Genomic DNA, 25,331 nt, shown 5'->3' on the forward strand with positions numbered 1-25,331 from the left:
GCCATACAAATATTATTAATAATTATTAAGAAGAAGAAGAAGAAGTCACCTGATTCTTGACTTGTTTCAGGTCCACCAACTGCTATTCATTCAGCTGTTAATGTTCCCTAGGCATTGGGAAAGCTATTGTTTGTGTTTGCTATAATGAGATGTAGAGCTGGGACTCAGAAATAGACTGCTGGCACTTCAAGTTATGTTGCCTCCACAGCTGCAACAACTGGTTCATATAGATGTTGAATAAATTGAGAAAGAGGACTGTGTCTCCAAAGGAGAAAGTGTAAGTGAGGAACTGCAGCCCACCCCAACCCCCTGGGTTTAGTTCGAGGAAGGATTTGGACCATTTGAGTGAGTTGTAGGAAGCGTTTGTAGAGATAAATAAATAATAATAATACCTAGCTCTTACACAGCACTTTTCTGGAGTACATCACAAAGCACTTTAGAAAGGAGGTCAGTGTCATTATAACCAGCTTCCCATCTGTAAAATGGGTATTTAAATCTTCAGACTAACTGTATGATTGAATACCAGAAAGTTTGGCAACTAATAATACAACCTGATCCACATCATATCTGAAAAAGCCTGCACTGAGTATTCAGTTCCCAAAGCTGTTTCCAAAAATAGCTTGTTCAGATGTATTCAATTGCTTCTTTGGTTTCACAGAGCCAGTTAAACCACAAAGAATTAAGACACAGATCAAGGGTGTTAAAAGAACCCATCTTTTTACTTTCATTCTGCTTAGAACACACACACAACTTCCAATTACTATATCTGAACACTACCTGCTAGCCTATTATTTTGTATAAAACAGCAGGAGTGGCTACAATTAACTCAGGAATAAATAACCCAATCTATTGAGTAAACAATATTAAACACTAGCTGCATAGACATAACAGTTCTCCGCTCTTTCTCCCCCACTTGTTCAGATATGAAGTAATAAAGTTCTGAAAATGTTCCATTTGCTAACAATCTCTAGAAGACCTCTGAGATGAAGGGTCAACCCCTGGATGATAGGGGATCCAGAATCTCCCAGTGCAGTTCTACCATTGGTAGAAATAGAAAGAACATTAAGGGAGACAAGACACTAGTGTTTTTACCATCGTGTCATTGAATCCTGCTCAGAACAGATCTATTCTAAACAGCACAATAGAGAACGGAGAATTTCAGTGCCCTTCTACACCAGAGCTTGCCATTGTTGCCACCCCCAGTAATGATGCATCAGTTAAAGGCTTCCTCAAAACTCCTAGTGTAGGCAATGTTATAGTGCAACAGTGTGGCAAACAACAGCTCCTTGGAGATACACTTCTTACAAATGTCTAACAGAAGCTATTCCCCATGAGAATGGCCCAGTGTCAGGCTGAAGACAAGGTGGAATTAGCTGTGTAGATTTTCCACTCACTAAAGAAGCTGTGCAGTGCTTAACCAAGACTCAGTGTTGACAAGAATACTTGGCCACCAAAATTATTTCTGCTTGTTGCTTTATTTTCACAACATTCATATGGCCTTCAAGAGCCATCTGTACTTGCCAGAGCTGCAGAGTGACACTACACTATCCACAAGTCCCACTACAAATCATTCCAATAGGACAGCTCATTACCTATTTGAAAGAAAGGTATCAATGCCCTTCTGACCTTGTGAAGTCGACCTTTCCTGATATAGTCTGAAAGGGTACTGGGGAATGGGGCCAACTTTTAATTCCTGGCTTAGCTGCAGCTATGAGACAGATGCTCTAAAATGTGTCTGGAGCATCCATGCCAAGAAATGATTAGTATTGCCAGCTCCCAAGGATTCCTAGAGTAAGCAATTCTCAGAAGCCCACAAGAGAATGAGGGAAAAAGTTGATCCTCAATACTATTAAAGAGTCTCAGAAGTCATTTTGGCTTGTGGAGGCTATTCTTTTGGAGGTGACACATCCATAGATAAATTTGCAATAATCTGCAAATTACTAGCCAAAAAACAGCTAAGAGTTCCTGTAGGATTTAAGGGAGACTTACAGCATTTTAGTGGAGATTTTTGCAAGATACTGGAACACTTTCCAAATCTTTTTGAAGGAAGGACAATGCTATGGCTGCACAAGTCTTGTACAGGGGGTAGGGTGACCAGACAGCAAGTGTGAAAAATCGGGACGGGGGTGGGTGGTGATAGGCGCCTATATAAGACAAAGCCCCAAATATCGGGACTGTCCCTATAAAATCGGGACATCTGGTCACCCTATACAGGGGGTAGATAACAAAGCTATAAAGAACACAAAGCACTAGACAAATAATAAAATAATAATAATATTGTTAATGCTTGATGATTGCAGATGTGTGCAGATGTAAATCCAGAGCAAAGACCCATGCTCAATCTCAAGGCCCCTTTTTTAGAACTGCTTCTACTGAACTTGATGGTAACCGACTCACCTCACTTAAGAGGTGTTCTCTGAGCTGAGTAATGGGAATGTTATCAGTCAATTGAACTCTTATTTGATTTTATTATGCAACAAACCAAACATACAGCAGGCCCCCTGGTGTAATACTGATTTGTTATGTCTGATTTGTTCACCAATCACTGCTCAGAACCCTGGTGGTAATTGAAATAGGAGGGCATTTTGGTAGAAGCCAAAAATCAACTGATATCCTCAGAGGCAGCAGTACAGCGAGTGAAATGCTGCTAGTGTTCCATCCATATCAAAACAGTGAAGGAGCAGAACCTTCTTCCAGGAGTTCACATCATCATCAAGGCCTAACGCAATGAGATCAATAGATGGAAACCTGTTGCTTTCCAAGTAAGGCTAAAAATAGAAGCAGCACAGTTATCCTTCTCACTAATTTTCTGTCAAGAGAACAGGAGTGTTATGAAGAGGAAACAGACCATTGGCCTATCTACTCTACGCCAACATTGTACCATTGGCAGCCTGTTCAGAGATTAGGTTTGAGGGGGAGAAATGACTTACCAAAGAGTACATCCTACCATACGTCCCCCGAAATGATCAGCTTATGTCCTGTGGCATTGCATTTTAACAAACGACAGCAATTCAGAGGAATGATTCTGAACCTGCTCAGAGGCAGCACACAGAGAAGGACAGACTGCTGTAACAGGAGTGGTTGTAGTAACAATGAAATAAATAGCACCATCTACTGACTAAACTATATTAATACCTACTTAATTCACATACATAACAATAAGCACCAAATATGATCCCTTCTACTGTCAACAATATTGTCATGCTATGAAGAAAACAAACATCCAGTTTCTCTCTCTCTCTCTCTCTCTCTCTCTCTCTCACACACACACACACACACACACACACACACACACACACACACACAGTGAAGGAGCCCTTTTCCAGTACATGCTGAGTTATGCAACTAGAATGTGGAATGTCATATGGATGGATGATGGCTTCTATGCCATAGTTACACATATCTGGTACACAGGTGTTTGTATTAGCAGTCCACTTAGGGCATATTTATACTACAAGCACTACATCTGTAGAGTTGCACCTACGCCACTGTAGCTCTGTAGTGTAGACACTTGCTACAGTGACTGAAGGCATTTTTCCATCACCGTAGTAAATGTACCCCCTCGAGAGGCAGATTGACAGAAGAATTCTTCTGTCAAATTAGCAATTGCCTACACCAGAGTTTAGGTCAGCTTACCTATATCACTCAGGGATGTGAATTTTTCTACAACCCTGTGTGATACAGCTAGGGCAGCCTATTTTAGGTGTAGACCAGGCCTTAGTCAGCAGCATTTTGTAAGCAAGTAGATTTTAAGTAGGTAAAGCTTGGGGGTACATAAGACAAATCAGACTCCTGAAAGGGGTACAGTAGTCTGGAAAGGTTGAGAGTCACTGGGGTAAATCATAGGCACCCCATAGTCTTTACCTCAGTCTGCCCACATGTGAACACTGCAACCTGCCTGGTCTTCACTAGAATTTTACAATATGTCAGCTACCATGCAGTAAGAACACACCCAGGCTTTTTTCCTAGTGAATATGCACCCAAAGCTCCATTCAAAACCATGTGAAGTCACACACAGAGTAAGGCATAATCTGGTTAAATTCACTGAACACACTAAGGGTATGTCTACACTACGGGATTAATCCGAATTTAGATAATTCGGATTTGAGAAACAGGTTGTATAAAGTCGAAATGAATGCGGCCACACTAGCACATTAATTCGGTGGTGTGCGTCCAAGTACTGGGGCTAGCGTCGATTTCTGCACCGTTGCACTGTGGGTAGCAATTCCATAGCTATCCCATAGTTCCCGCAGTCTCCCGCGCCCATTGGGATTGTGGGTTAAGATCCCAGTGCCTGATGGGACAAAAAACATCGTCGCAGGTGGTTCTGGGTACAGCCTCACTTCCTCCCTCCCTCCCTCCCTCCCTGCATGAAAGCAACGGACGGCAGACAACCATTTTCGCGCCTTTTTTCCTGGGTGGGTGAACACTGCAGACTCCATACCACGGCAAGCATGGAGCCCGCTGAGGTCAAGACAGCACTCATGAATATTGTAAACACCTCGCGCGTTCTCGTGGAGTTTATGCTGAGCCAGGACCAGAAAAACGAGGAGAGGAGGCAGCGGCAGCGGCAGCGCAGCGACAAGCATGATGAGGACATGGACACGGACACGGATACAGAATTCAGTGAAACCACAGGCCCCGGTGCTTTGGAGATCATGTTGTTAATGGGGCAGATTCTAAACATGGAACGCCGATTCTGGGCAAGGGAAACAAGCACAGACTGGTGGGACCGCATAGTGTTGCAGGTCTGGGACGATTCCCAGTGGCTGCGGAACTTTCGCATGCGTAAGGGCACTTTCATGGAACTTTGTGACTTGCTGTCCCCTGCCTTGAAACGCCAGAATACCAAGATGAGAGCAGCCCTCACAGTTGAGAAGCGCGTGGCGATAGCCCTGTGGAAGCTTGCAACGCCAGACAGCTACCGGTCAGTCGGGAATCAATTTGGAGTGGGAAAATCTACTGTGGGGGCTGCTGTGATGCAAGTAGCCAAAGCAATCACTCAGGTGCTGCTACGAAAGTTTGTGACTCTGGGAAATGTGCAGGCCATAGTGGATGGCTTTGCTGCAATGGGATTCCCTAACTGTGGTGGGGCGATAGACGGAACCCATATCCCTATCTTGGCACCGGAGCACCAAGCCACCGAGTACATAAACCGCAAGGGGTACTTTTCAATGGTGCTGCAAGCACTTGTGGATCACAAGGGACGTTTCACCAACATCAATGCGGGCTGGGCGGGAAGGGTTCATGACGCTCGCGTCTTCAGGAACACAACTCTGTTTAAAGGGCTGCAGCAAGGGACTTACTTTCCGGACCAGAAAATAACCGTTGGGGATGTTGAAATGCCCATAGTTATTCTTGGGGACCCAGCCTACCCCTTAATGCCATGGCTCATGAAGCCATACACAGGCAGCCTGGACAGGAGTCAGGAGCTGTTTAACTACAGGCTAAGCAAGTGCAGAATGGTGGTAGAATGTGCATTTGGCCGTTTAAAAGGCCGCTGGAGATCATTATTGACTCGCTCTGACCTCAGCCAAAGAAATCTCCCCATTGTTATTTCTGCTTGCTGTGTGCTCCACAATCTCTGTGAAAGTAAGGGGGAGACCTTTATGGCAGGGTGGGAGGCTGAGGCAAATCGCCTGGCTGCTGATTACGCGCAGCCAGACACCAGGGCGATTAGAAGAGCACACCATGAAGCGGTGTGCATCAGAGAAGCTTTAAAAACCAGTTTCATGGCTGGCCAGGCTACAGTGTGAAATATCTGTTTGTTTCTCCTTCATGAAAACCCGCCCCCTTTATTGACTGATTTTCTGTAAGGAACCCACCCTCCCCCTTCCCCCAGCTTTCTTTCAAACCAAATAAAGTCACTATCATTTAAAAATCATTTATTCTTTATTAATAGATTAGAAAAAGAGGGAGGGAACCCGGGTGGTATTTGGGAGGAGGATTACTGGGAAGGAAAAAGCCACAAAGAAAAGGTTAAAAAAATGACAGCCTTTTGCTTGGGCTGTCTACTGGGGTGGAATGGGAAGGTGTACGGAGCCTCCCCCCCCGCGTTCTTACACGTCTGGGTGAGGAGGATACGGAACATGGGGAGGGGGGAGGGTGGAACAGGGGCTGAAGCGGCAGTCTGTTTTCCAGCAGCCGTTCCTGAACCTCCACCAGACGCTGGAGCAGCCCCAGCGTTGCTTCCTTCATCCTCTGGTCTTCCTGACGCCACCTCTCATCTCGAGCGTCTCTCCTCTCCTCACGTTGGTCTCTCCTCTCCTCACGTTGGTCCCTCATGTCCTCACGTTGGTCCCTCCTCTCCTCACGTTCACTGACTTCTTTCCTATACTTTGAAACTGTTTCCTTCCACTCATTCAGATGAGCTCTGTCACTCCTGCTGGATTGCATAATTTCAGAAAACATCTCTTCTCGCGTCTTTTTTTTACGACGCCTTATCTGTGATAACCTTCGGGATGGAGGAGGGAGGCTTGAGGAATTTGCAGCTGCTGTAGGGAGGGGAAAAAAGAGAGAATTGTTTTAAAAGCTACATTTTGCAGAACAATGCTTATACTCTTTCACGGTGACCAACACTGTTCACATTACATAGCACATGTGATTTCTGTGCAAGGTCGCATTTTGCCTCTTAATGCTGAGTGCCTGTGGCTTTGCTGCTAGAGATCACAGGTCTGGGCAACAGAATTCTGCTTGCATGCGGCCATGGTAAGCCATTCTCTTACAGCTTCTGCGCCCTACTTTCCCACATACCAAGCATAGCTTGTAGAGTGCTGCAGAAGCCTGGCCAATCTCAGCCAGTTGGGGGGGGGGGGGGGGGAGTGTGGTGGGGCTTGTCTGGGCAAGTAGAGTGCTGCGGTTTTTCTGTTAACATTCAGCAGCACCAGAAAACAAACTAACCACGGTACCCCTCCCCCCCACCGCGTGGCTGGTATCAGGGAAGATCCCTACAGGCACCAAACTAATCCCCCCCCCACCGCCGCCCCCCCCCCTCGCCATGAATTCTCTGGGATGATCACAGTACCCCTCCCCCCACCGCGTGGCTGGTAACAGGGAAGATCCCTGCTAGCCAAACGCGAAAAACTCAGGGCCAATTTCCCATCTGCGCTTGGCTAACTGCAGGGAAGGATTTATTTTCCGCCACAGGCAAACAGCCCAGTAGGAACGGCCACCTCTGTCCCCTTAATTAAGTTCCCGTATTTCAACCAGGTTACCAGGAGTGATATCACTCTCCTGAGGATTACACAAGAAGATAAAGAACGGATGTTGCTTGAATGCCAGCAAACACCGGGACCATACGCTGCCAGGCTTTGTCAGGCAATGATACCAGATTACTTGCTGCAAGCATGGCGTGGTCAAGTGTCCTACCATGGAGGAGGGAATAAAGATGCACTGCCCAGAAACCTTCTGGCAAGGCTTTCGGAGTACCTCCAGGAGAGCTTCATTGAGATGTCCCTGGAGGATTTCCGCTCCATCCCCAGACACGTTAACAGACTTTTCCAATAGCTACAGACTTTTCCAGTAGCTGAACTGACCGCGAATGCAAAGTCAGGCAAAGTAATCATTAAAAACCGTTTGCTTTTAAAACAAGTTTTATATTTTAAAAGGTAAACTCACCTGAGGTGCCTTCCATGGGGTCAGAGTCTTGGGTACTGGCTTGGGAGGCTTGGGAGGCTTGGGAGGGTACTTCAGTCAGGGTGATAAAAAGATCCTGGCTGTTGGGGAGAATGGAGTGCTGTGTGCTCTCTGCAAGCTCATCCTCCTCCTCCTCCTCCTCCTCTACCCCATCGGCAGAATCCTCAGGCGTCGAGACTATCCCCGACCCAGAATCCACGAACACAGGTGGGTTAGTGGTGGCAGCCCCCCCTAGAATTGCATGCAGCTCGGCGTAGTAGCGGCATGTCCGCGGCTCTGACCCGGAGCGACCGTTTGCCTCCTTTGTTTTCTGATAGGCTTGTCTGAGTTCCTTGACTTTCACGCGGCACTGATCTGAGTCCCTATTGTGGCCTCTCTCCATCATGCCCTTGGAGATTTTTTCAAAAATTTTTGCATTTCGTCTTTTAGAACGAAGTTCTGCAAGCACTGAATCCTCTCCCCATACAGCGATCAGATCCAGTACCTCCCTCACGGTCCATGCTGGTGCTCTTTTTCGATTATCAGCCTGCATGGTTACCTGTGCTGATGAGGTATCTGTGGTCACCTGTGCTCTCCACGCTGTGCAAACAGGAAATGGAATTCAAATGTTCGCGGGGCTTTTCCTGTCTACCTGGCCAGTGCATCCGAGTTTAGATTGCTGTCCAGAGCGGTCACAATGATGCACTGTGGGATAGCTCCCGGAGGCCAATACCATCGAATTGCGGCCACACTAACCCTAATTCGAATTGTTAAAATCGATTTTGGCACTACTCCGCTCGTTGGGGTGGAGTACAGAAATCGATTTAAAGGGCCCTTTACATCGAATTAACTAGCGTCGTTGTGTGGACGGTTACAGGGTTAATTCGAATTAAAGCTGATAAATCCGAATTAAAGTCGTAGTGTAGACCAGGCCTAAGACAAATTTATCCCTGGCATAACTTCATTGGCCTCAGTGATAAATTTAGCCCAACAGTTTTTAAAAACTAAGTTGTGATTTGCTTTGCTATGTAATGTTGCCTGTAAGTCTCACCATAGGGCAGCAAGCTCCCCCAGGGCAGTATTTGTACTTTTGCCAAATTGTTGATCATAACTTTATAAAGAAGAGAGCAACAAGGGAAAAGAAAAGTTTTAATCCATACTTATAAAAACTGTGAACAGAAGAACAAGCAGTATCTATTTCTTGGTAATGAACCTGATCCTCTCCCACTGGGAGTTTATCTAGATAAAAACAGCAAAAAAGCTTAGTGTGTAAGTTCTCATCTCAGTGTCATCTTGTTTATTAGATTTAAATTTAGTTGACACTTCCATGACCTAATAAATGTGTCAGTGAGTGCTCAAGTAAATATGGTAACTCTGTGTACAGATAAAAGGATCAGCAGACAAAGTGTCCATGTGAAAAGGAAGAAGTTTGCCCAAATTAACATTTCAAGGTAATAAAACTGGATTTGGAGTTGTAAAGTAAAAAATATTAGTGAATTTTTCTTGGGTTCAGATTTCATAGGAAAAGATTCACTATAGTTCTAGTGCTACCAGAGCCCAGTTAGTGATGTAGTCCTTCTTTCTCTGCTGTACGTACTGTCCCATACTACCAGCAGAGAGAAGAAAGAAATGTACAACAAAGCAGCATGGGAGCTGGCAACATCAACCTCCAAGAGGCAGTACCCGAGGTCTCCACACGACTATTAACATCAAATCACAATTGCAAAGGACATTTAAAGGAAGGAAAAACAATGTCCTCATGTGAGGCTGTAGGGTTGGGTTTGTTGTTTGTTTGTTTTTTAATGTATTGTGCTAGTTTTGAGGAAGAGGACAAAAAGAGAGTAGGAACAAGAATGAGAAGGGAGGGGTGGAGGTGGTAAAAATTTAATTTTAATGTTATGACCATGCATAACATGCAATGTATTGACATTAGTGTTGATAGGGTAATTCACTCTGAAATGGTCAATGTTTTCCTCTGTACATGATTCATGGAGCCAATTAACAAGTGCTGAACACCATGAAAACAAATATAGAGCAACAAATGAAGTATCATCCCTGGCATAAGCGTACCGGATTCCCCATACTCCTAGTAACTCACCAAAGAGAAAATTTCTCATTCTAAGTACAGGTTTAAGCAGTTGGGTTTTGTATCAATGTCAACAGTAAGTACTAAAGGTGCTCTAACCATTATATATATTATCTTTCGCTCTGTTGAGCAAACATGACAAGTGGGGGCAGTGGTAATTACAAAAGGTAATTACAAGTGGAGACAGTGCAGCTCATCACACAAGATGATGAATTGCATGGAAGAATGAAGAATCCATGTGCAAAGAACTAATGATTTCTGACTTGCATTACACACAGATTAAACAATAAATTTAAAATAATTAACCTGGAGGACTGTAATATTTAAAAAAAAAAACAGTTACTAAGTATTTAATTTGTTGAAATGAGTTGTCCCATTAGGACCAGCATTCGTCATTTAGATTTGGAAAGGAAGTTTTAATAAGTCAAACCTTCAGTGCAATTTTAATGACATTGTTACAGATTTATAAATAACTGTATCTTGGTAAATGTCTAAAGTTGAGAGTTTTTATGATGGTAGAATGGCTTCATGGTTAGAGCTGGTCAGAAAATTTCAAGAAGTTAAAAATAAACAAAGAATGAAAATAATTTTCAATGGAAAATGTTTCCATTTTTAAACTAGCTCTACTGATAATTACAGCTAACCTGCAAACAGGCAGCAGGGGAATCAGAACTAAAAATATTTAGCTCCAAAAATCACAGGCTTGTAGCATGTAAACTGAAGAAAGAATATTTGCAGCATTAAAGAAGGTTTATATCTTTGAGGGCCAGGCACTAGCAGATTCAAAAGTTTATGGGGAGATGTATTTTTTCATAGCTAAGAGCTATATTGCACTTTTAGGTGCAGCTCTGAGTAAGGAAGAATGGTCCAGTGGGTAGGGCACTAATCTGGGATTTAAGAGACTTGGATTCAGTTCCCTCTTCTACTACAGACTTCCTGAAGCCTTGTCTACACTACAGGGGAAATTCGATCTAAGCTACGCAATTTGAGTTACATGAATAGCGTAACTCAAATCAACATAGCTTAGATCTATTTACTGCGGGGTCCACAATACGCAATGTCAATGGGAGACACTCTCCCGTTGACTCCCCTTACTCTTCTCGATCCGGTGGAGTACAGGAGTCGACGGGAGAGCAACCTGCGATTGATTTACCAGGTCTTCACTAGACCTGCTAAATCTACCACCGATGCATCGATCACTGCTCGTTGATCCCCTGGTAAGTATAGACAAGCCATGAGTGACCTTGCCCTTGGTCACTCAGTGTCACTATGCCTAAGCTCCTCATCTATAAAATGGGGATAGTAGCACTTTCCTACCTCACAGGGTTATTATGAGGATACATTAATTAAAGATTGTGAAATGCTCAGATATTACAGTGATTAGGATCATAAAAATACCACCAACAATAAGAGATAGTGTCTAAGCTGCCAGTAGTCATACCGTCACTCTGAGGGACAATTCCTTCCCTGCTTGTCCGTTGCTTCAGATGGATAGTAATTTGCGGTGGCTAGTGCATGGGATGGAAGGCCACAACCAAGGTTCTCCCATTCCCTCCTGTTTCTCATCCAGCTGCTCTGGGGCGGACTGGTGTCTGCACAGTGCCAACTTACACCTGCGTACTATGACCCAAGGTCTGGGTTCTAACTCCCCTATATGGGTGTGTAGTCCAAGTCAAAATCTAGTCCTTAGTGAACACAGTTGGCAGTTTGCTTAATTTTAATTTCCTTTTAAGAATACTCACGACAAAAAAATAAAAGAAGAAAAAAGTTGTAAAAACTGTCACAATAAGTATCATTTGTTGTGCCTACATTCCTAACATTTCCTGATTGCTACCTCCCACATCCTCTGCAGTGCAACTATCATATTCACCGTCCTCTGGAATTCTGCCTTTTTCACTATGCAACCCAGCATCATTTACTACACATTTTCCAGCCTGTCCCATGAGGGTTCATATGTACTTTCAGTTACACTAGAACAATTTCAGAGTAAATCTACTCCAGATTTACACTCCTCTCCTTTCTTTCTACTTCCCAATTCAGAATCAGTGACTTTTATAGCTTTCTTCCAAAAAACTCATGATTGTACATGTGGCTGTCATGTAAATTGTTCTCTCTAAGGTCCACTTATATCCAGTTCATGTATCAAGTCGCTGACATCCCCGTTACTCATCTTCCATCCACCATCATTTCAAGGGCCATGTTACTAATATAAAACTCTCAGATCTCTGTTGGACATGTCCACAGCAATGTAGCCTAGCTTCTCTGTCTTCAACTGAGGCAACCCACATTAAGCCTCTCACAACCTCACTTCATGTCCTGTCACAAAGTGTCCAACCATTTCATCATCTCAACATCTTCATTTTCCTGGTGGAAAGCATACTGATTTCTTTTCTTGTGGCTGACCAAGTCTCTGTTCTATGCATTAGGATGGGTCAAATTACAGTTGTATACACTCTACCTTTTAACTTTGTCATCTTTTTATCACAGAGAACTGGGGTCAACTCCCACCAAGCAGCTTTGGTACATTGCCAGGTATCACTTAGGAGAGTGGCCCATTGTCAGCAACCATTCATCCTAGATAATTCAATTCTTTTCTCACTCTTAAGATTTCTGCCTGTAATATCCTTTATGATTGGTTCTCCTCTCACAGTTATCATAGCCTCAGTCTTACCAACATCAACGTTAAGTCCCGCCTGCTCCAAACTGCACTGCTGCTGTTCAAAGCCGGTTTGCAGGGTCTCACAATCTTCTGCACATATCCCTAAATCATCAGAAAACAGCATATTCTAAGGAGGTCGGCTTCATATATTCTCACTTATCACATCTAAGATAACTGCAAACAAAAAAGAGGCTCAACACTGACCCCTGCTGCTGGTCTACATTATCTGGAAATTCTCTCCTGTAGCCCCATTTGGTTTTGACTATGGCAGTCGCTCCACCATAAATAAACTGGATAAGATAGGACATATTCTTCCAGCATACCTCTCCATCACAAACTCCACCAAATCAATTCTCTTGGTATAAAATCATACACCTTCTCCAAGTCTCTGAAACGCTGTGACAGAGTGCTAGCCGCAGCAGCACCCTGATCACTAACATGCTGCAGCATGTAAAAGGATCCAGACTCAGTTGTGAGCAATTAAACAGTTTCTGTTGAGGGATTATGGGCATCTGGGTGGTAATTACTGGGCTAATGCTGTATTTGGAAGGATATAAGTAGAAGGAACAGGAAGCAAGGGGGAGTTCAGAAGGTGAACTGTGCTGAGGAGAGAGACTGTGTGGAAACCTCTTGCTACAAGATGTGTGTGTTATGTTCTATGTGAAAAAGAGTGAAAGCATAAAAGGTATGTGCAGTGAAAGGAAAACAGTCTGGGAGTGTTTATGTCTGTGAGGTGACACACTGCTGAGGGAGCACTCTGTGACAAAGATCATGCCCTTTTCTCTAAACTTCTCCATGAGGATTTGTTGGACAAATATGGCATCAATTGTACTCCATCCCAGCATAAATCTACACTGACCCTTCTGAATTTCAATTGTTTTAAGCAGATGCATTTCAATAACGTCCTCCCATACTTTCATAGCATGTGACAGCAGCTGAATTGGGCAATAACTAGCACACACACAGTGTAATATCTCCTTTATGTTTAAAAATTGGCACTACAAAGCTTTTATGTATCAGAGGGGTAGCCGAGTGAGTCTATATCCACAAAAACAATGAGGAGTAAGAAGTAAGTAAGCACGAAAGCTTATGCCCAAATAAATTTGTTAGTCTTTATGGTGCCACCAGATTCCTCGTTGTTTTTTCAAAGCTTTTATGCCATTCATCTGGCATTTTCTCTTTCTTAAGAATATCATTGAACAGACTTGTAAAATACAAGAGAGACAAACTGGGTGAGGTAATATCTTTTACTAGACCAACTTCTGTTGGTGAGAGAGACAAGCTTTTGAGCTACACAGAGCTCTTCTTCAGATCTGGGAAAGGTACTGGAGCATCACAGCTAAATGCAAGACAGAACAGATTCTTTAGCATAAGTAGTTAGCACATATTCTACAGGATTATTCAAGGTGAAGTGGCCCATTAACACCTCTGCAGTCATAGGACAAAAAGGGGGGTTAGTAGGTTACAGATTGTTGTAATAAGCCATAAATCCAGTGACTTCCCTTTCCAACGACCTCAGTGCATCCACTAGTACTTTATCTGGCCCAGGTGCTGTCTCCTTTTTCATTTTCTTAAGTGCATCTATTCTAGAATTCTCTTCCTCCTGTATTCAATCTATCTCTCCTCAGTTCAGTTTACATGGTTTTAGGGCTTGTACACGTTAGCGCTTATTAAAAATCACCCCTCCCCCCGAGCAATTTAAATTCTGCTGAGGCAAGCGCTGTCCTCACCAGCTCTTAGGTCAGTGTGAGACGCTCTTCTGCCGACATAGCTGCCGCTGCTCGGAGAGGTGGAATAATTGTTGATGGGGGAGGTCAGCATAGAACATCTGCACTAACAGCGCTATAGCAGTGCAGCCACACTGCTACAGCTGCCTGCTGTAGCAATTCTAGTGTAGACTAGCCCTTAGTTCCTCCCTGGGGTTCACTTCATCCATCACTCTTTCAAAATAATTACTCCAGATTTTAGTGATTGATTGACCATTCATTTGCAGTATACCATGATTATTTCTAATATGAGCAAACTCATTCACATCCATTGTCTTCTCTGTTTCCTTAACTAGTTTGTAGATAGTCTTCTCTCCCTCATGTTCTTCTAGTCAGTTATATAGCTTGTCACAACAACATTTTTAGCTGTTGCAGCTCTTCTTTTGGCCTCATTTTTTGACTCCATATTCACCATTTTATCACTGCTCAAGCCACTGGCCTGCCGCTTATTAAAAGTTACCTTGTTCTTCTCAATAGATTATTTAACTTGAGGAGTCTACCACCAATGCTCCTTTCTTACTTTTTTTGGCACTGCTTTCCTCACTTCTAGGACTTCCTGTGCTATTTAATTTGTACCTGTTTTCCTCCACACATCCCTATGTGTCTATGCAAATTACTTCTTGCTTCAAGATTTTTTCACTCCCATCTTAAGTTTCCACCAGTTAGGCCTTTCCACTTCCTAGGAGTTCAGATGTTTCTGAGGTCTCTGCATTTACACCCTGGCAATTGCAAAAAGAATCTGGCCAAACTAAGATAGAGATTTGCAGAATCTCTGAAGTTCCCATGTCCCTGACTCATTCACTGCACTCGGTCTAACCTGCACACTGGATGAGGCAGGGATCCTACAGAAAAAATATTGGGTTAGAGCCTCATCTAGTGTAAACTTGTATCTGTCCAGTGACCTCAGCAGAATAGTGCCAAGTTACACCATCTGAAGACTTGGTTTATTTTATGAATATGTAATTAAAGACTATGAATCAGATTCTCAACTGGTGTAAATCAGAATAGTGCCATTGAAGTCAATGGAACCACACCAATTTACACCAACCAAGGATCCAACCCAAGGGGCCTCGTTCTCATCTCAGTAGACACTCCATCACGCTAACATAAATGAAATGAGAATCAACCCCCTTCTCGTCAGAACTGCATGTAAAGCCCCTACCATGCTTTCAAATAATGCACAAATACCATGCACAAATAATACATCTGTTTCCCTTAGATCAGATTTTGGGTCTAAAGCCCCTTCTAGTTCTTGCAAACTAATTAAATGGAGCAAACCCATGCAAAACTGTATGAATTTGTCAAACCCAGGCCTTGCCTAAAGGTTTGCAATAATATTTGCCCATTGGAAAACTGGGTTCATTTAAATACAAACCTCTTCAAACTTTATAGTTTACAAACCCACACAAATTTGTTCTCATACAAAAAAATCATTAATCCCTTTTTAATCAAACTTGGAAGGTTCACCCAGCTCTAATGCTCAGGATATTTATGTGGAGGAGCTGATAACTACTATCACTGTCTCCTCATTGACTCTTCATTGGCAGCTTCACAGTTCTTGCAGTTCTGAGAGCATTGATTTAAAATGGCCTGTAATGCTGCCAGTTCAATTTAACACCAAGAAACTAAAAGAAGAAGGGGGGGGGGGAAGATGCCTATGCAAAGAAGTGCTACACAGCACCCTACAACTTGAAAATGTTTCCTCTACTATGTTCTAGAAGAAACAAGGTTTGTACTCTGTATATTTCTTTTTGTTTCATATCAAAACAGGGGAACAAAGAGACATTCCAGGACACATGTTAATGCCTAAAGCTAAATTTTAGTAAACAACAATTTATATCTAAATATGCAGGGCTACATTTTCAAAAGTTAGCTTGCAAGTTATTTTACATAATGCTCACAAAATTTTTCACATGAGAAAAAAGTTGCTTGATTTTTTTTTTTTCAAAGACCACACTACACTGGGGAAATTTTGCAAACATTTCATTAGATTTGTTCCAAACAGGGTTAGATGACAATACTTAAAATACTAGCACTAGCTATGCTCCATCAACACAAGCGCTCCCACCATTGCTAATACTGGTGGAGCTGGACCATCGTTAGTAACAGTATGAAACTTTGCAAAAATTTCCCTAGTGAAAGCAAGACTTCCAGTCCTGATTCTCCACTGCCTTGCCCCTGTGTAGTCATTTACCAGTGTACAGTGAGTGTGTAACTTAACAGCAGGTGAGACTAGTTGGGTGAGATAATATATTGTATTGGACCTATTTCTGTTGGTGAGCGAGACATGCTTTTGAGCTTACACAGAGCTCTGTGACCTGAAGAAGAGCTGAATGTAAGCTCAATAGCTTGTCTCTCAGCAACAGAAGTCAGTCCAATAAAAGATATTACCTCACCCATCTTGTCTCTCTAATATCCTGGGCCCACCACAGCTACAACAATGCTGCATACAATAGTAGACAAGTCATATCCACTCACCTGAGGGGTCTGTCTGCTGGCCCTTCTAAAAGATATTGGGCCCACCTCTGCTTACACAAGTGTAAATAACAAGTAACTTCACTGAAGTGGAGATTGGGGGAGTATTCATTGGTGGCAGCAAGCTCAGTTCTGTTGTCCCTTTAAATGAGCTCTAGTGGAGATATCAGTGTGTGGAGGAGGGTAGACAGGTGATAATTAACTTTCAATTGTTTATTGATTGACCTGTTACAAGGAAAAGCTAAAGTAACACTAACAGTTCTCTGCTTGTTTCTACCAGGCAAAACAAAGAAAGTTGCTTCCAGGTTTCTCTGTGGATGATGGTCCTAGCCAGTAAATGAAGGTGCCTGTTACGTTGGTGGAATACTGAAGTTATTTTTACAGCATTTGTCTCCTGAGACAGAAGGATAATGAGGAAGAGGGTCTCAACTAGGTTAGAAACATTGAGAACATCACCTTTGCAACAGTCAACTTTTTAACTGACTTTTTGTTATCTTAAAGAAAAAGGTTTTCTTTTTTTTTTTCTTTTTTTTTCCCACTTGGCAGTAATTACTTAAGATGAGAGCTGAAATTTTAATAACTGAATATTTACCTGTATTATGGGTTTTTTTCCCTTCCTCCCCCTTCTGTCAAACTGTAATTTTGTTTCTTCTTTGCAACTAAGTTGAGTTCTCTATCTGTTTTAGATGGGTTTTCATTTTGGCTCTGTTCTCTGACACTGTTAAGCTGGAATTGAGAACTGGTAAGAGGATTTTTCTTATTGGTTGAATGGCAACGGGGGTCTTTAAAATATTACCTTTGATTCTTATACTATATAAATGTATTTCTCTATATTCCAATTAAGAGCATGAAGAAAGGAACCCAAAGTACAGGACAAATCTGGCTGTTCTTGGAACACAGCCACCTCTGAGATATTTTGACTTTTCCCTGAAGACCATTAATGAAACAAATGGCTTTTCAGAGCTGCAATCTCATGTACCTTTTATTGGCCTTACAGACAGTAAGTTAATGCATTTATGTATAATCAGGAGAACTGTACCAGCACCAGTCTTTCTACCATATTAGTAGTGAGCAGAGTGCTAGGGGAATAATTCATAATGAATAACTAACTTGAAAATTACCTCTGCTCTGTTTTGCTAACTGTCTATGTGCACTCATTACTTATTAAAGACATTAAACAAATAAATCTTGTTCTGTAGCCCATATCTGGGCATGGGCCACCTAAGTCACTCTATATGTTTCTATTCCCTGTGATTCTATTCTTTAAAGTCACATTTCTGATGTGAATGCTTATGGAAGGTGAACTTTCTTTGATTATTCTCCAATAGCCAAGTAAACTCCAATGTTTCTGCAAACCTTCCTGCCAGTGAACTAAGGCATGATCACTGGCCAAGGCAATTCCAATGAGTAAACACTTGACAGTATTTACCCAGGGCTAATTGAGGCTTTTTTAAAATCTTTTGTTCCAGACCCCAACTATTGAGATTGCTATGAATGCATCCTCTGTTGGTTTAAGTAAAATCAAATATGTTTTAAATAATGGACGTCGGGTTGGAAATTAAATTTACTTGCTGCATCTTGAAAATATTTTGCTCTGCATTAGGCCATAGAATTGTTCTTGATGGTGAAAAAACAAACAAATTAGTCCAATATAGCTTTTTGCATAGTAGTCTTTACAATTTCTACAAGGCACTAATTTCTTGTTTAATAAATCTCTTGACACTTCTTCCTTTAGCTGTAGCTTTAACTGAAAAGATACTCAAAAGCCTTCCCCATATCATTGCCAAGTTATACTAGTCACATGATAGTAAAGTTTTCCTGATCACAGTGGATTGGGATCATTTTACTAAAAACAACTTTGTGGACCTAGGTTCCCCCCACACACACACCCCTTGACTTCAGTGTGGTAGACAATAACATGAGAAAATCATGGGACTGAAGGGCTGTGTTGGTTCTTAGTCTGTATTGGTACTAAGGTATAGGTGTCCAAAACTCAAGTAACCTCTTGTTAAAAGGACACGTCTTCTAATTCTTTACTAAATATCTATTTCTCACTGTCTGTCTAGTTCCATGTATTTCAGTGCAGGTGAAAGGGATCCCCATTTATAGCTGTCAAGTGCTGATAGGCATGCAAATAAGTTTAATCATTTTTTTTTCAAAACCCCAGGCAAGAAGTTAAATAGACACTGCTGCAAAAATGGAGGAACCTGTATCCTAGGCAGTTTTTGTGCATGTCCAAAATATTTCACTGGGCGATACTGTGACTTTGATGAACGGAAAAGGTAAAGGAACGGATGAAAGTGGTGTATTTTGTTCCAATGGGATCATCTTTAAAATCTGAAATCTGTTCTTCTTAACAGAGACTGTGGTGCTGTTCTCCATGGAAACTGGCTACAGAAAGATTGTTCCCTATGCAAATGTGTTTATGGGACTTTGCATTGTATCCCACAAATGTTTCAAGATGGTTGTGGTAAGTAAATTTGCTTAAGAGAATGAGGTAGCAGATGCATAATCTTCCATCCTCCTCCTTAACATAAACAGGATCTAAAGCTGTAGGTTACAAACAAGCTTAATGCAAACATTAGAAACAAGAAACTTAATGTCTTAAGTCTTGGAAGATGAATCTGTTTAGTAACTATTCTCAAAAGAGGCACTATCGCCATCACTGTAATTTCAATAGTCTGCACTAGTGCCAATTCCAGGCTTTCAAAAACCATGAGTCAGGGTCACAAAATATCCTGAGATTTTTTTCTTTAAGCCAAACTTTGGGTTCTAGTTTCTGTGCCTTTAGAGCATACACTCAATGTTTTAAGATTCTCAACCCCTTTCCCCCCCCCCCCCCCCCCCCCGTAACTGACGGTGTTAGAAGCTTACTTTTATTTTCTGTTTAATGAAAGCTGAGATTCTCATGCAATTGTTTGATTCCAGCAGCTAGGGCCTTAAGAAAAACACCAAATATTATGTGACTTGCAATAAAACAGGAGTTGGCTTCTTATCCAAAATTTCTGTGTTGCCAAAGCTAGTAAATTGGATGACCTACAGTTAAAGAATTTGACTTCTGCCAGCTATTTAGAGTTTACAGACTGAATGATAGTGAGGACTGTAAAAGCTCAGACTCTTTTATCTTGTGAATGTTCAGTATTAGCAGCTATTCACACCGTCTTTAAATACCCTGTGCTAGTGGCTGCCCAGTAGAAATGCATTCTAAGGACTCACCTTTTTTTAATAAAACCAGAAGACCACCATTGAAAGAGCTTCTTGTTTCACAAAAAGAAGAACAGGAGTACTTGTGGCACCTTAGAGACTAACAAATTTATTAGAGCATAAGCTTTCGTGGACTACAGCCCACTTCTTCGGATGCATATCGAAGAAGTGGGCTGTAGTCCACGAAAGCTTATGCTCTAATAAATTTGTTAGTCTCTAAGGTGCCACAAGTACTCCTGTTCTTCTTTTTGCGGATACAGACTAACACAGCTGCTACTCTGAAACCTTCTTGTTTCATTCTTCCTTTCAGATGAAGACAAATATGAAGAGGAGATTCTCCGAATACTTTCCATGAGTTCTAAACTGCAGCCAACAGGACATATCTGGCTTTTTACACTGTTTACATTCCATGTTATAGTATGAAAGCAGAATAGAAAACTTCTGTTTTGTCTTTGTGCTTGTAATCAAGATTTTATTTTTAATTTATCTTCAGACTTTTTTTTCCCATGGGAAAAGTCCTGTAGAATTGTAATAGTACTGTTTGGTTTTTTATCAGCTCTTTTAACAGTCCCATAGAACTCAAGGGAGACTTCCGCTGTAGGGATCTACAGGATGTTTTGATTTTTAAAATGTATAGCAAAGATGTATCGTTCTCTCAATTTTATGTAGGGTTTTTTAGAATAACTGCTATATAACTCTACTGATTTCATCTCTATTTAATTTTATAAGACTTTCCCAGAAATGGAGTGAGGTTTTTTTTAAAAGCTTGCACTCAAACATTGTAAGATAATACTAAAGAAATAGTTTAGTGGGAAGACTAATGTACAAAAGATGTAATATTTCAGTTTTAGCTGCAACTATGAAAGGTAGGACAACCACTTAAACTGTGCAAGTGGGTTCACTTTATTGAATCTGAAGTGGAATATAGTAAATTCCTACCCAATGTACATGATATATTCCTCATCCTTAGATTCCAAGCTTTACAATGAAGTGAACTTGGGAAGACTGTTATAAATTATACTTCTATATAACAATTCTAATTGCTGGCACCAAAAAAACCTTCTAGAGATTGTTTAATAGAAAACGCAACTCATGATCCAAAAAGTGTCATAGGCTCGGATCAGCCAGCCATATGTAATTCCCCCACCTTATGACATCACAGCCACATGACTTCAGAACACACTTTTTTTGTAGTGCTGAGTTAGCTAATTGAGGTAAAATCCTAGTGCAGAAAAGGCAGTATGTAGCCTTCATACTAGGTAGTAGGTCACATTAACTCCATGGTGCCCCACAGTCTTTAATTTGACATGCCAAGTTGCATGAAATTACAAGCTGCCTTGTCTGCAGTAGGATTTTACCCAAGTTAGCTAACTTTAGAATACATTTTATAGTGATTATTTAATTCTTTAAGACCACTTTATAAAATTGCTGAATGTGTACACCTCTGGCAAACCCTACACTACACTATATAGTGGCAGTGCCACAGCTACTCTGCTATATTGTAGACACTTGCTACCACCACTTGAGACTCGCTGTAGTTAGGTCAATGGAATAATTCTTCCATCGACTTAGCTGTGGGCTGGTCTTCACTACGGGGAGATCGATTTTGCAGGTCTAGTGAAGACCTGCTAAATCAACATCAAAGAGCTCTCTGGTCGATCCCGGTACTCCAGCTCTCTGAGAAGAGTAAGGGAAGTTGACTGGAGAGAGTCTCTCGTTGATGCAGTGCAGTTGAAGACACCAGGGTAAGTATCCTTCACGTAGCTGGAGTAGGATAAGTTAGGTCAATTTACACCTGGAGTGAAGACAAGCCTGTATCTCCAGTAAAGATTAGATTAACATAACTGTTGTGCAGGGTATGACATTTTTCAGAACCCCGATGATGTAGCTAGTTTGACCCAAGTTTTAGATGTAGAGCAGTCCTCAAAGTTAGAGAGCTGATGTCTGTGTTAATTTCTCACCACTACCACTCTTTGCTCTTGGGGGCATTCACCCCAATTCCTGCACCACACTCTGAGTCTTCAGTGCTAAAATCCTTACTGCTCTGTAGTGGTGACTAGGAGAATTTTTTTCCCTTCTTTTAAATAAAAAGCTATCTAGAGCAAAGTAGTCACATTCTAAATAATGACTTTCTTCTTAGTCACCTTGACTACCATTACCAAACTGCTAATCAAAATGACCTACCCCACTACCTGTGGCAGCAGTAGTGAAGACAAGTGTTCTGGTCTAGGGTCATGGTGCTTGTCCAGCACTGCTACTCCGTGCTGCTTTATTAAAATGTAAAAGTATGGGAGGGAGGAACGAAGGGCTTAATTCAGGTTGTGTGTTTAATGACAATAAACCTCCATATCACCATAGTGTGGTAATACAACACTGGCTTGGGTAGCTAGAAACAAATGTAGCAGAAATGGAACCCACTATATTTAATTAGCATCTAAAAGGGCAGTTAAGGGCCTACAATTTCAAATAACTAACTTTCAGTTTTCATGTGTGTTTGAGGGGAGGGTGTTGTGGTGTGTTAGCTTTAAAAAAACCAACTAAATAGTGTGGGGAAAATTCTGGCTTCATTTAGGTCAATGGGAGTTTTGCCATTGACTTCAGTGCAGCCAGAATTTCACCCATGATATCTGCAAACTGGGTCTGCTTGTCTGGCCAATAAATATTGGCCAACCACAGTACATCAAGTCAAACTTACTGAGCTGCCTAGACCACAAAAAAACACAAAACTCCAACAAATATCAGTCAACTTGAATGCAGAATTGCTTATGCTATTTTATCATTACTGCTACTTGAACAAAATTTAGGGCTCTTGAACATTGGAGTAAGCTATAGAATTTTATAGTGAACCAAAGATCTGAACCAACCTACAGACTTCTACACTGTTATGCTTACTATCTTTTACTGTAAAAACTTACTAACTTTGTAAATTGTAAGCTATCATTATAAGTTTGTTCTTATAAACTTCAGTGCCCTTTTAATTTCTGAACACCTTCCTCTTCCTTCCAAGGAAAAAAGTACTTATTATATCTTAATGTTCCTGGGACTTGCGTGGTACAATCTATTTGATTCCCTCATGTATGTACATTAGCAAACTTTTGAGTAACCGAAATCTGTTTAAAGAATAACTTTCATGTGCCAAGAATTTAGGCCTGACAAATCAATGTTTCAGTAGGTTGCACTTTAAATTAATAATTATTAAACAAGTTCTCTGCTAATATGCAGTACATACCTCTAAGAGCAGGGTTTGTCTTTATTTCTAATAAGCATGGTTGGCGACAGTCACTTTAATCACAAAAATACATAAGTGGAAGCTTACTATAGTTGCTCTCTTCCGTCTAAATTTTCCTGATCTGACTGACTGACCAAACATCAAACAGGGCGAGGGGGAGGCCCTGTGGCTAGGGGCATCACATTATTATTAATACAGTATCACTGAGCTAGGCACTGAACAGCCATAGGAAGAGACAGCCCCTGGTGGGAAAGGATTACAGTCTAAAATAGACAAGACAGAGGCGGAGAGAAAGTCAGCTGTATTATCTTCATTTTACATCTAGGAAAGTGAGGTAGAGAATTGAAGTGACCTGTCCAAGGTCAGGAACTCTATTGCTGATGTAGGAATTGATTCTAGATTTGCTGAGTCTAAATCACAAGACCATTCTTCTTCTAATCTTTGAAGACCCACAAAGGCTGGTTCTTGGGACTAGTCCATTGCTTCCACAAACTACTCTTACTTTTGGAGTAGAAAATATTTATAGAAAATGAAGTATTTTATATCTGGACAGTTGCTTCTCTCTATCCTCTTAGAATTACCTCCCAAACATTACCCAGACTTCATTTGGTTACCAGTTGCAGTACAGAATAGCCATCACTGGCAATAATTTCATCAAATATAATACAGAAATCTTAAATTGGGTCTGAATTTCTTCCCACTCTACTGTAGTTTCTTTTCTAATATCATTACTAATATAGATATTGTGTCAATAGGTTAATAAAGTGCTGCTGGGGCAATCAGTCCAGATCTTACAGCAGTCCAAAAAAGCTTAAAGATGGGGCATGAAGCTAAATGTTAGTCTGAACATCTCTGCACATGGGGACAGTCTGGAAGCATGGTCATGCCCTGAATGCTTCAGGTTTCTTACCTTTTGCATGGTAAACAGTAGGAAATGCTCTCACTAGTTAGAAGCATCTGATCGAATGTGGCTTCAAAACCTGGATAGGATGATTCAGAATGAGTGTAGCTGTTTTGTGTTTTTTAAAATGTATTTAATTCTGAAAAGGACTGTAATTAAAAAAAAAAATACTGTTAATTAAAGCCAGACTTGAATCTTTCCAGGAAGGAGAGTAGTAGAGAGAACCCACCCTCCTAGCAACTAATAGTTATACCAATATAAAGATGCCTTACAATGGTATAACTTATTCCCTCCCCTACATGGGAATAGCTCTACCAGTATAAAGCACCATTTTACCAATATAACTGCATCCATGGTGGGGGGCTGAATTGCTTTAACTATCCTGATATAGTTAAAGTTGTATAACTTTGGTGAGCATATAAGCCCTGAGAGAGAGATGATACGACTTCACAGGACTTTCGTTGATTGGTCTGTCTACTTACCTTCGTTCCTTTTTGCTAGCAAAACTGAGGGATAGTAATTTATCTTTAACTCTGAATAAAATGCCTACTGCTTTTTTTTTTTAAAACTGTTTTAATCTCACAGTGTGACTTTAGGATCATACTGTATTTCCTTGACAAAGCTCTCGCTGCATTAAGTGCTCTTTAAGGAGTAGATCAGGAAAGATGCTGATCCTCTTCAGTGTCTTGTGCATAGTGCTGTCGGCTTGAGGGGAAATGCCTGTTGTGCACAGCTGGAGCTGGTGCCAAGCTGCAGCCTTGCAGGACAGTTTGTGTTGACAAGATCTGTTCTCTTCCCATATGTTTAAATTGAAAAAAATATATATGTAGTTGGCTTTGTCATTTCAGTTTTTCACTGTAACTGAACAGCAACCTGATGTGACCATTTGTTGGGTGCAGGGCTTTTATGGGCAATTACATTGTCATTCATTTGGATCACAGCATATTTAAAATACCATAGCACAGCCAGTGCCATCTGACTTATTAGCTGGCTGCTGCTTTGAAAAGTTTGAACAATCAGCTCCAACTACAACTGCTGCTATAGGACGTCTTCACAGAAATGCTGTTTGTTTGACCTTTTTGGGACATACTGAAGTTTTTATAATTTCTCAATTCACAGTACTTTTTTTTTTTTTTTTTTTTGGGTAACTGGAGATAAAACCTTGATGCTGTGGGGTGATGGGTAGGAAATACGTGTTAAAGCTCTGTCAACATTAGAAATATGTACCACTGTAACTATACCAGTATAGTTAAAGTGGTACAACCCCATAGTGTGCGTACAGTTATATCAGTGTAAAGGTGCTTTACACTGGTAAAGCTATTCCCAAATAGGAAAAGGAATAAACTATGCTAGTATAGGGAGCTTTATACCAGTTTAACAGCATCCACACTAGAGCT

The 25,331-nt window shown here is 41.3% G+C and overlaps 3 protein-coding genes across 6 annotated transcripts in view; 1 reads left to right on the plus strand and 2 right to left on the minus strand.

Annotated features, from left to right (window-relative positions):
* The window catches only part of LRRC2 (leucine rich repeat containing 2), a 231,570-nt gene that overhangs the window by 85,896 nt on the left and 120,343 nt on the right, over positions 1 to 25,331 (minus strand). The window contains exon 3 of one of the 4 annotated variants that reach the window (XM_065599365.1): positions 23,944 to 24,013. The exons of 1 other annotated variant lie outside the window; for it this stretch is intronic. In XM_065599365.1, the coding sequence (XP_065455437.1) occupies positions 23,944 to 23,952 (9 nt within the window). In that variant the 5' untranslated portion in view covers positions 23,953 to 24,013. Of the gene's footprint in view, positions 1 to 16,603; positions 16,752 to 23,943; positions 24,014 to 25,331 lie in introns of those variants that run through there. 2 more of the 4 variants (XM_024108745.3, XM_065599367.1) reach the window with 2 other exon arrangements.
* Positions 5,874 to 8,554, minus strand: LOC135984365 (myb/SANT-like DNA-binding domain-containing protein 2). Its single transcript, XM_065599357.1, has 2 exons — positions 7,618 to 8,554; positions 5,874 to 6,494 (listed from the first exon to the last, which is right to left on the minus strand). The coding sequence occupies exons 1-2, from the start codon at positions 8,165 to 8,167 to the stop codon at positions 5,980 to 5,982; spliced, it is 1,065 nt and encodes a 354-aa protein (XP_065455429.1). The 5' UTR covers positions 8,168 to 8,554; the 3' UTR covers positions 5,874 to 5,979.
* Positions 16,828 to 23,039, plus strand: LOC101941994 (cryptic protein-like). Its single transcript, XM_024108746.3, has 6 exons — positions 16,828 to 17,033; positions 17,287 to 17,342; positions 17,445 to 17,600; positions 18,768 to 18,882; positions 18,961 to 19,070; positions 20,115 to 23,039. Exons 1-6 carry the CDS (start codon positions 17,011 to 17,013, stop codon positions 20,225 to 20,227), a joined length of 573 nt encoding a protein of 190 aa, XP_023964514.2. The 5' UTR covers positions 16,828 to 17,010; the 3' UTR covers positions 20,228 to 23,039.

Source organism: Chrysemys picta, chromosome 6, assembly GCF_011386835.1.
Source record: "Chrysemys picta bellii isolate R12L10 chromosome 6, ASM1138683v2, whole genome shotgun sequence".
Taxonomy (NCBI): domain Eukaryota; kingdom Metazoa; phylum Chordata; order Testudines; family Emydidae; genus Chrysemys; species Chrysemys picta.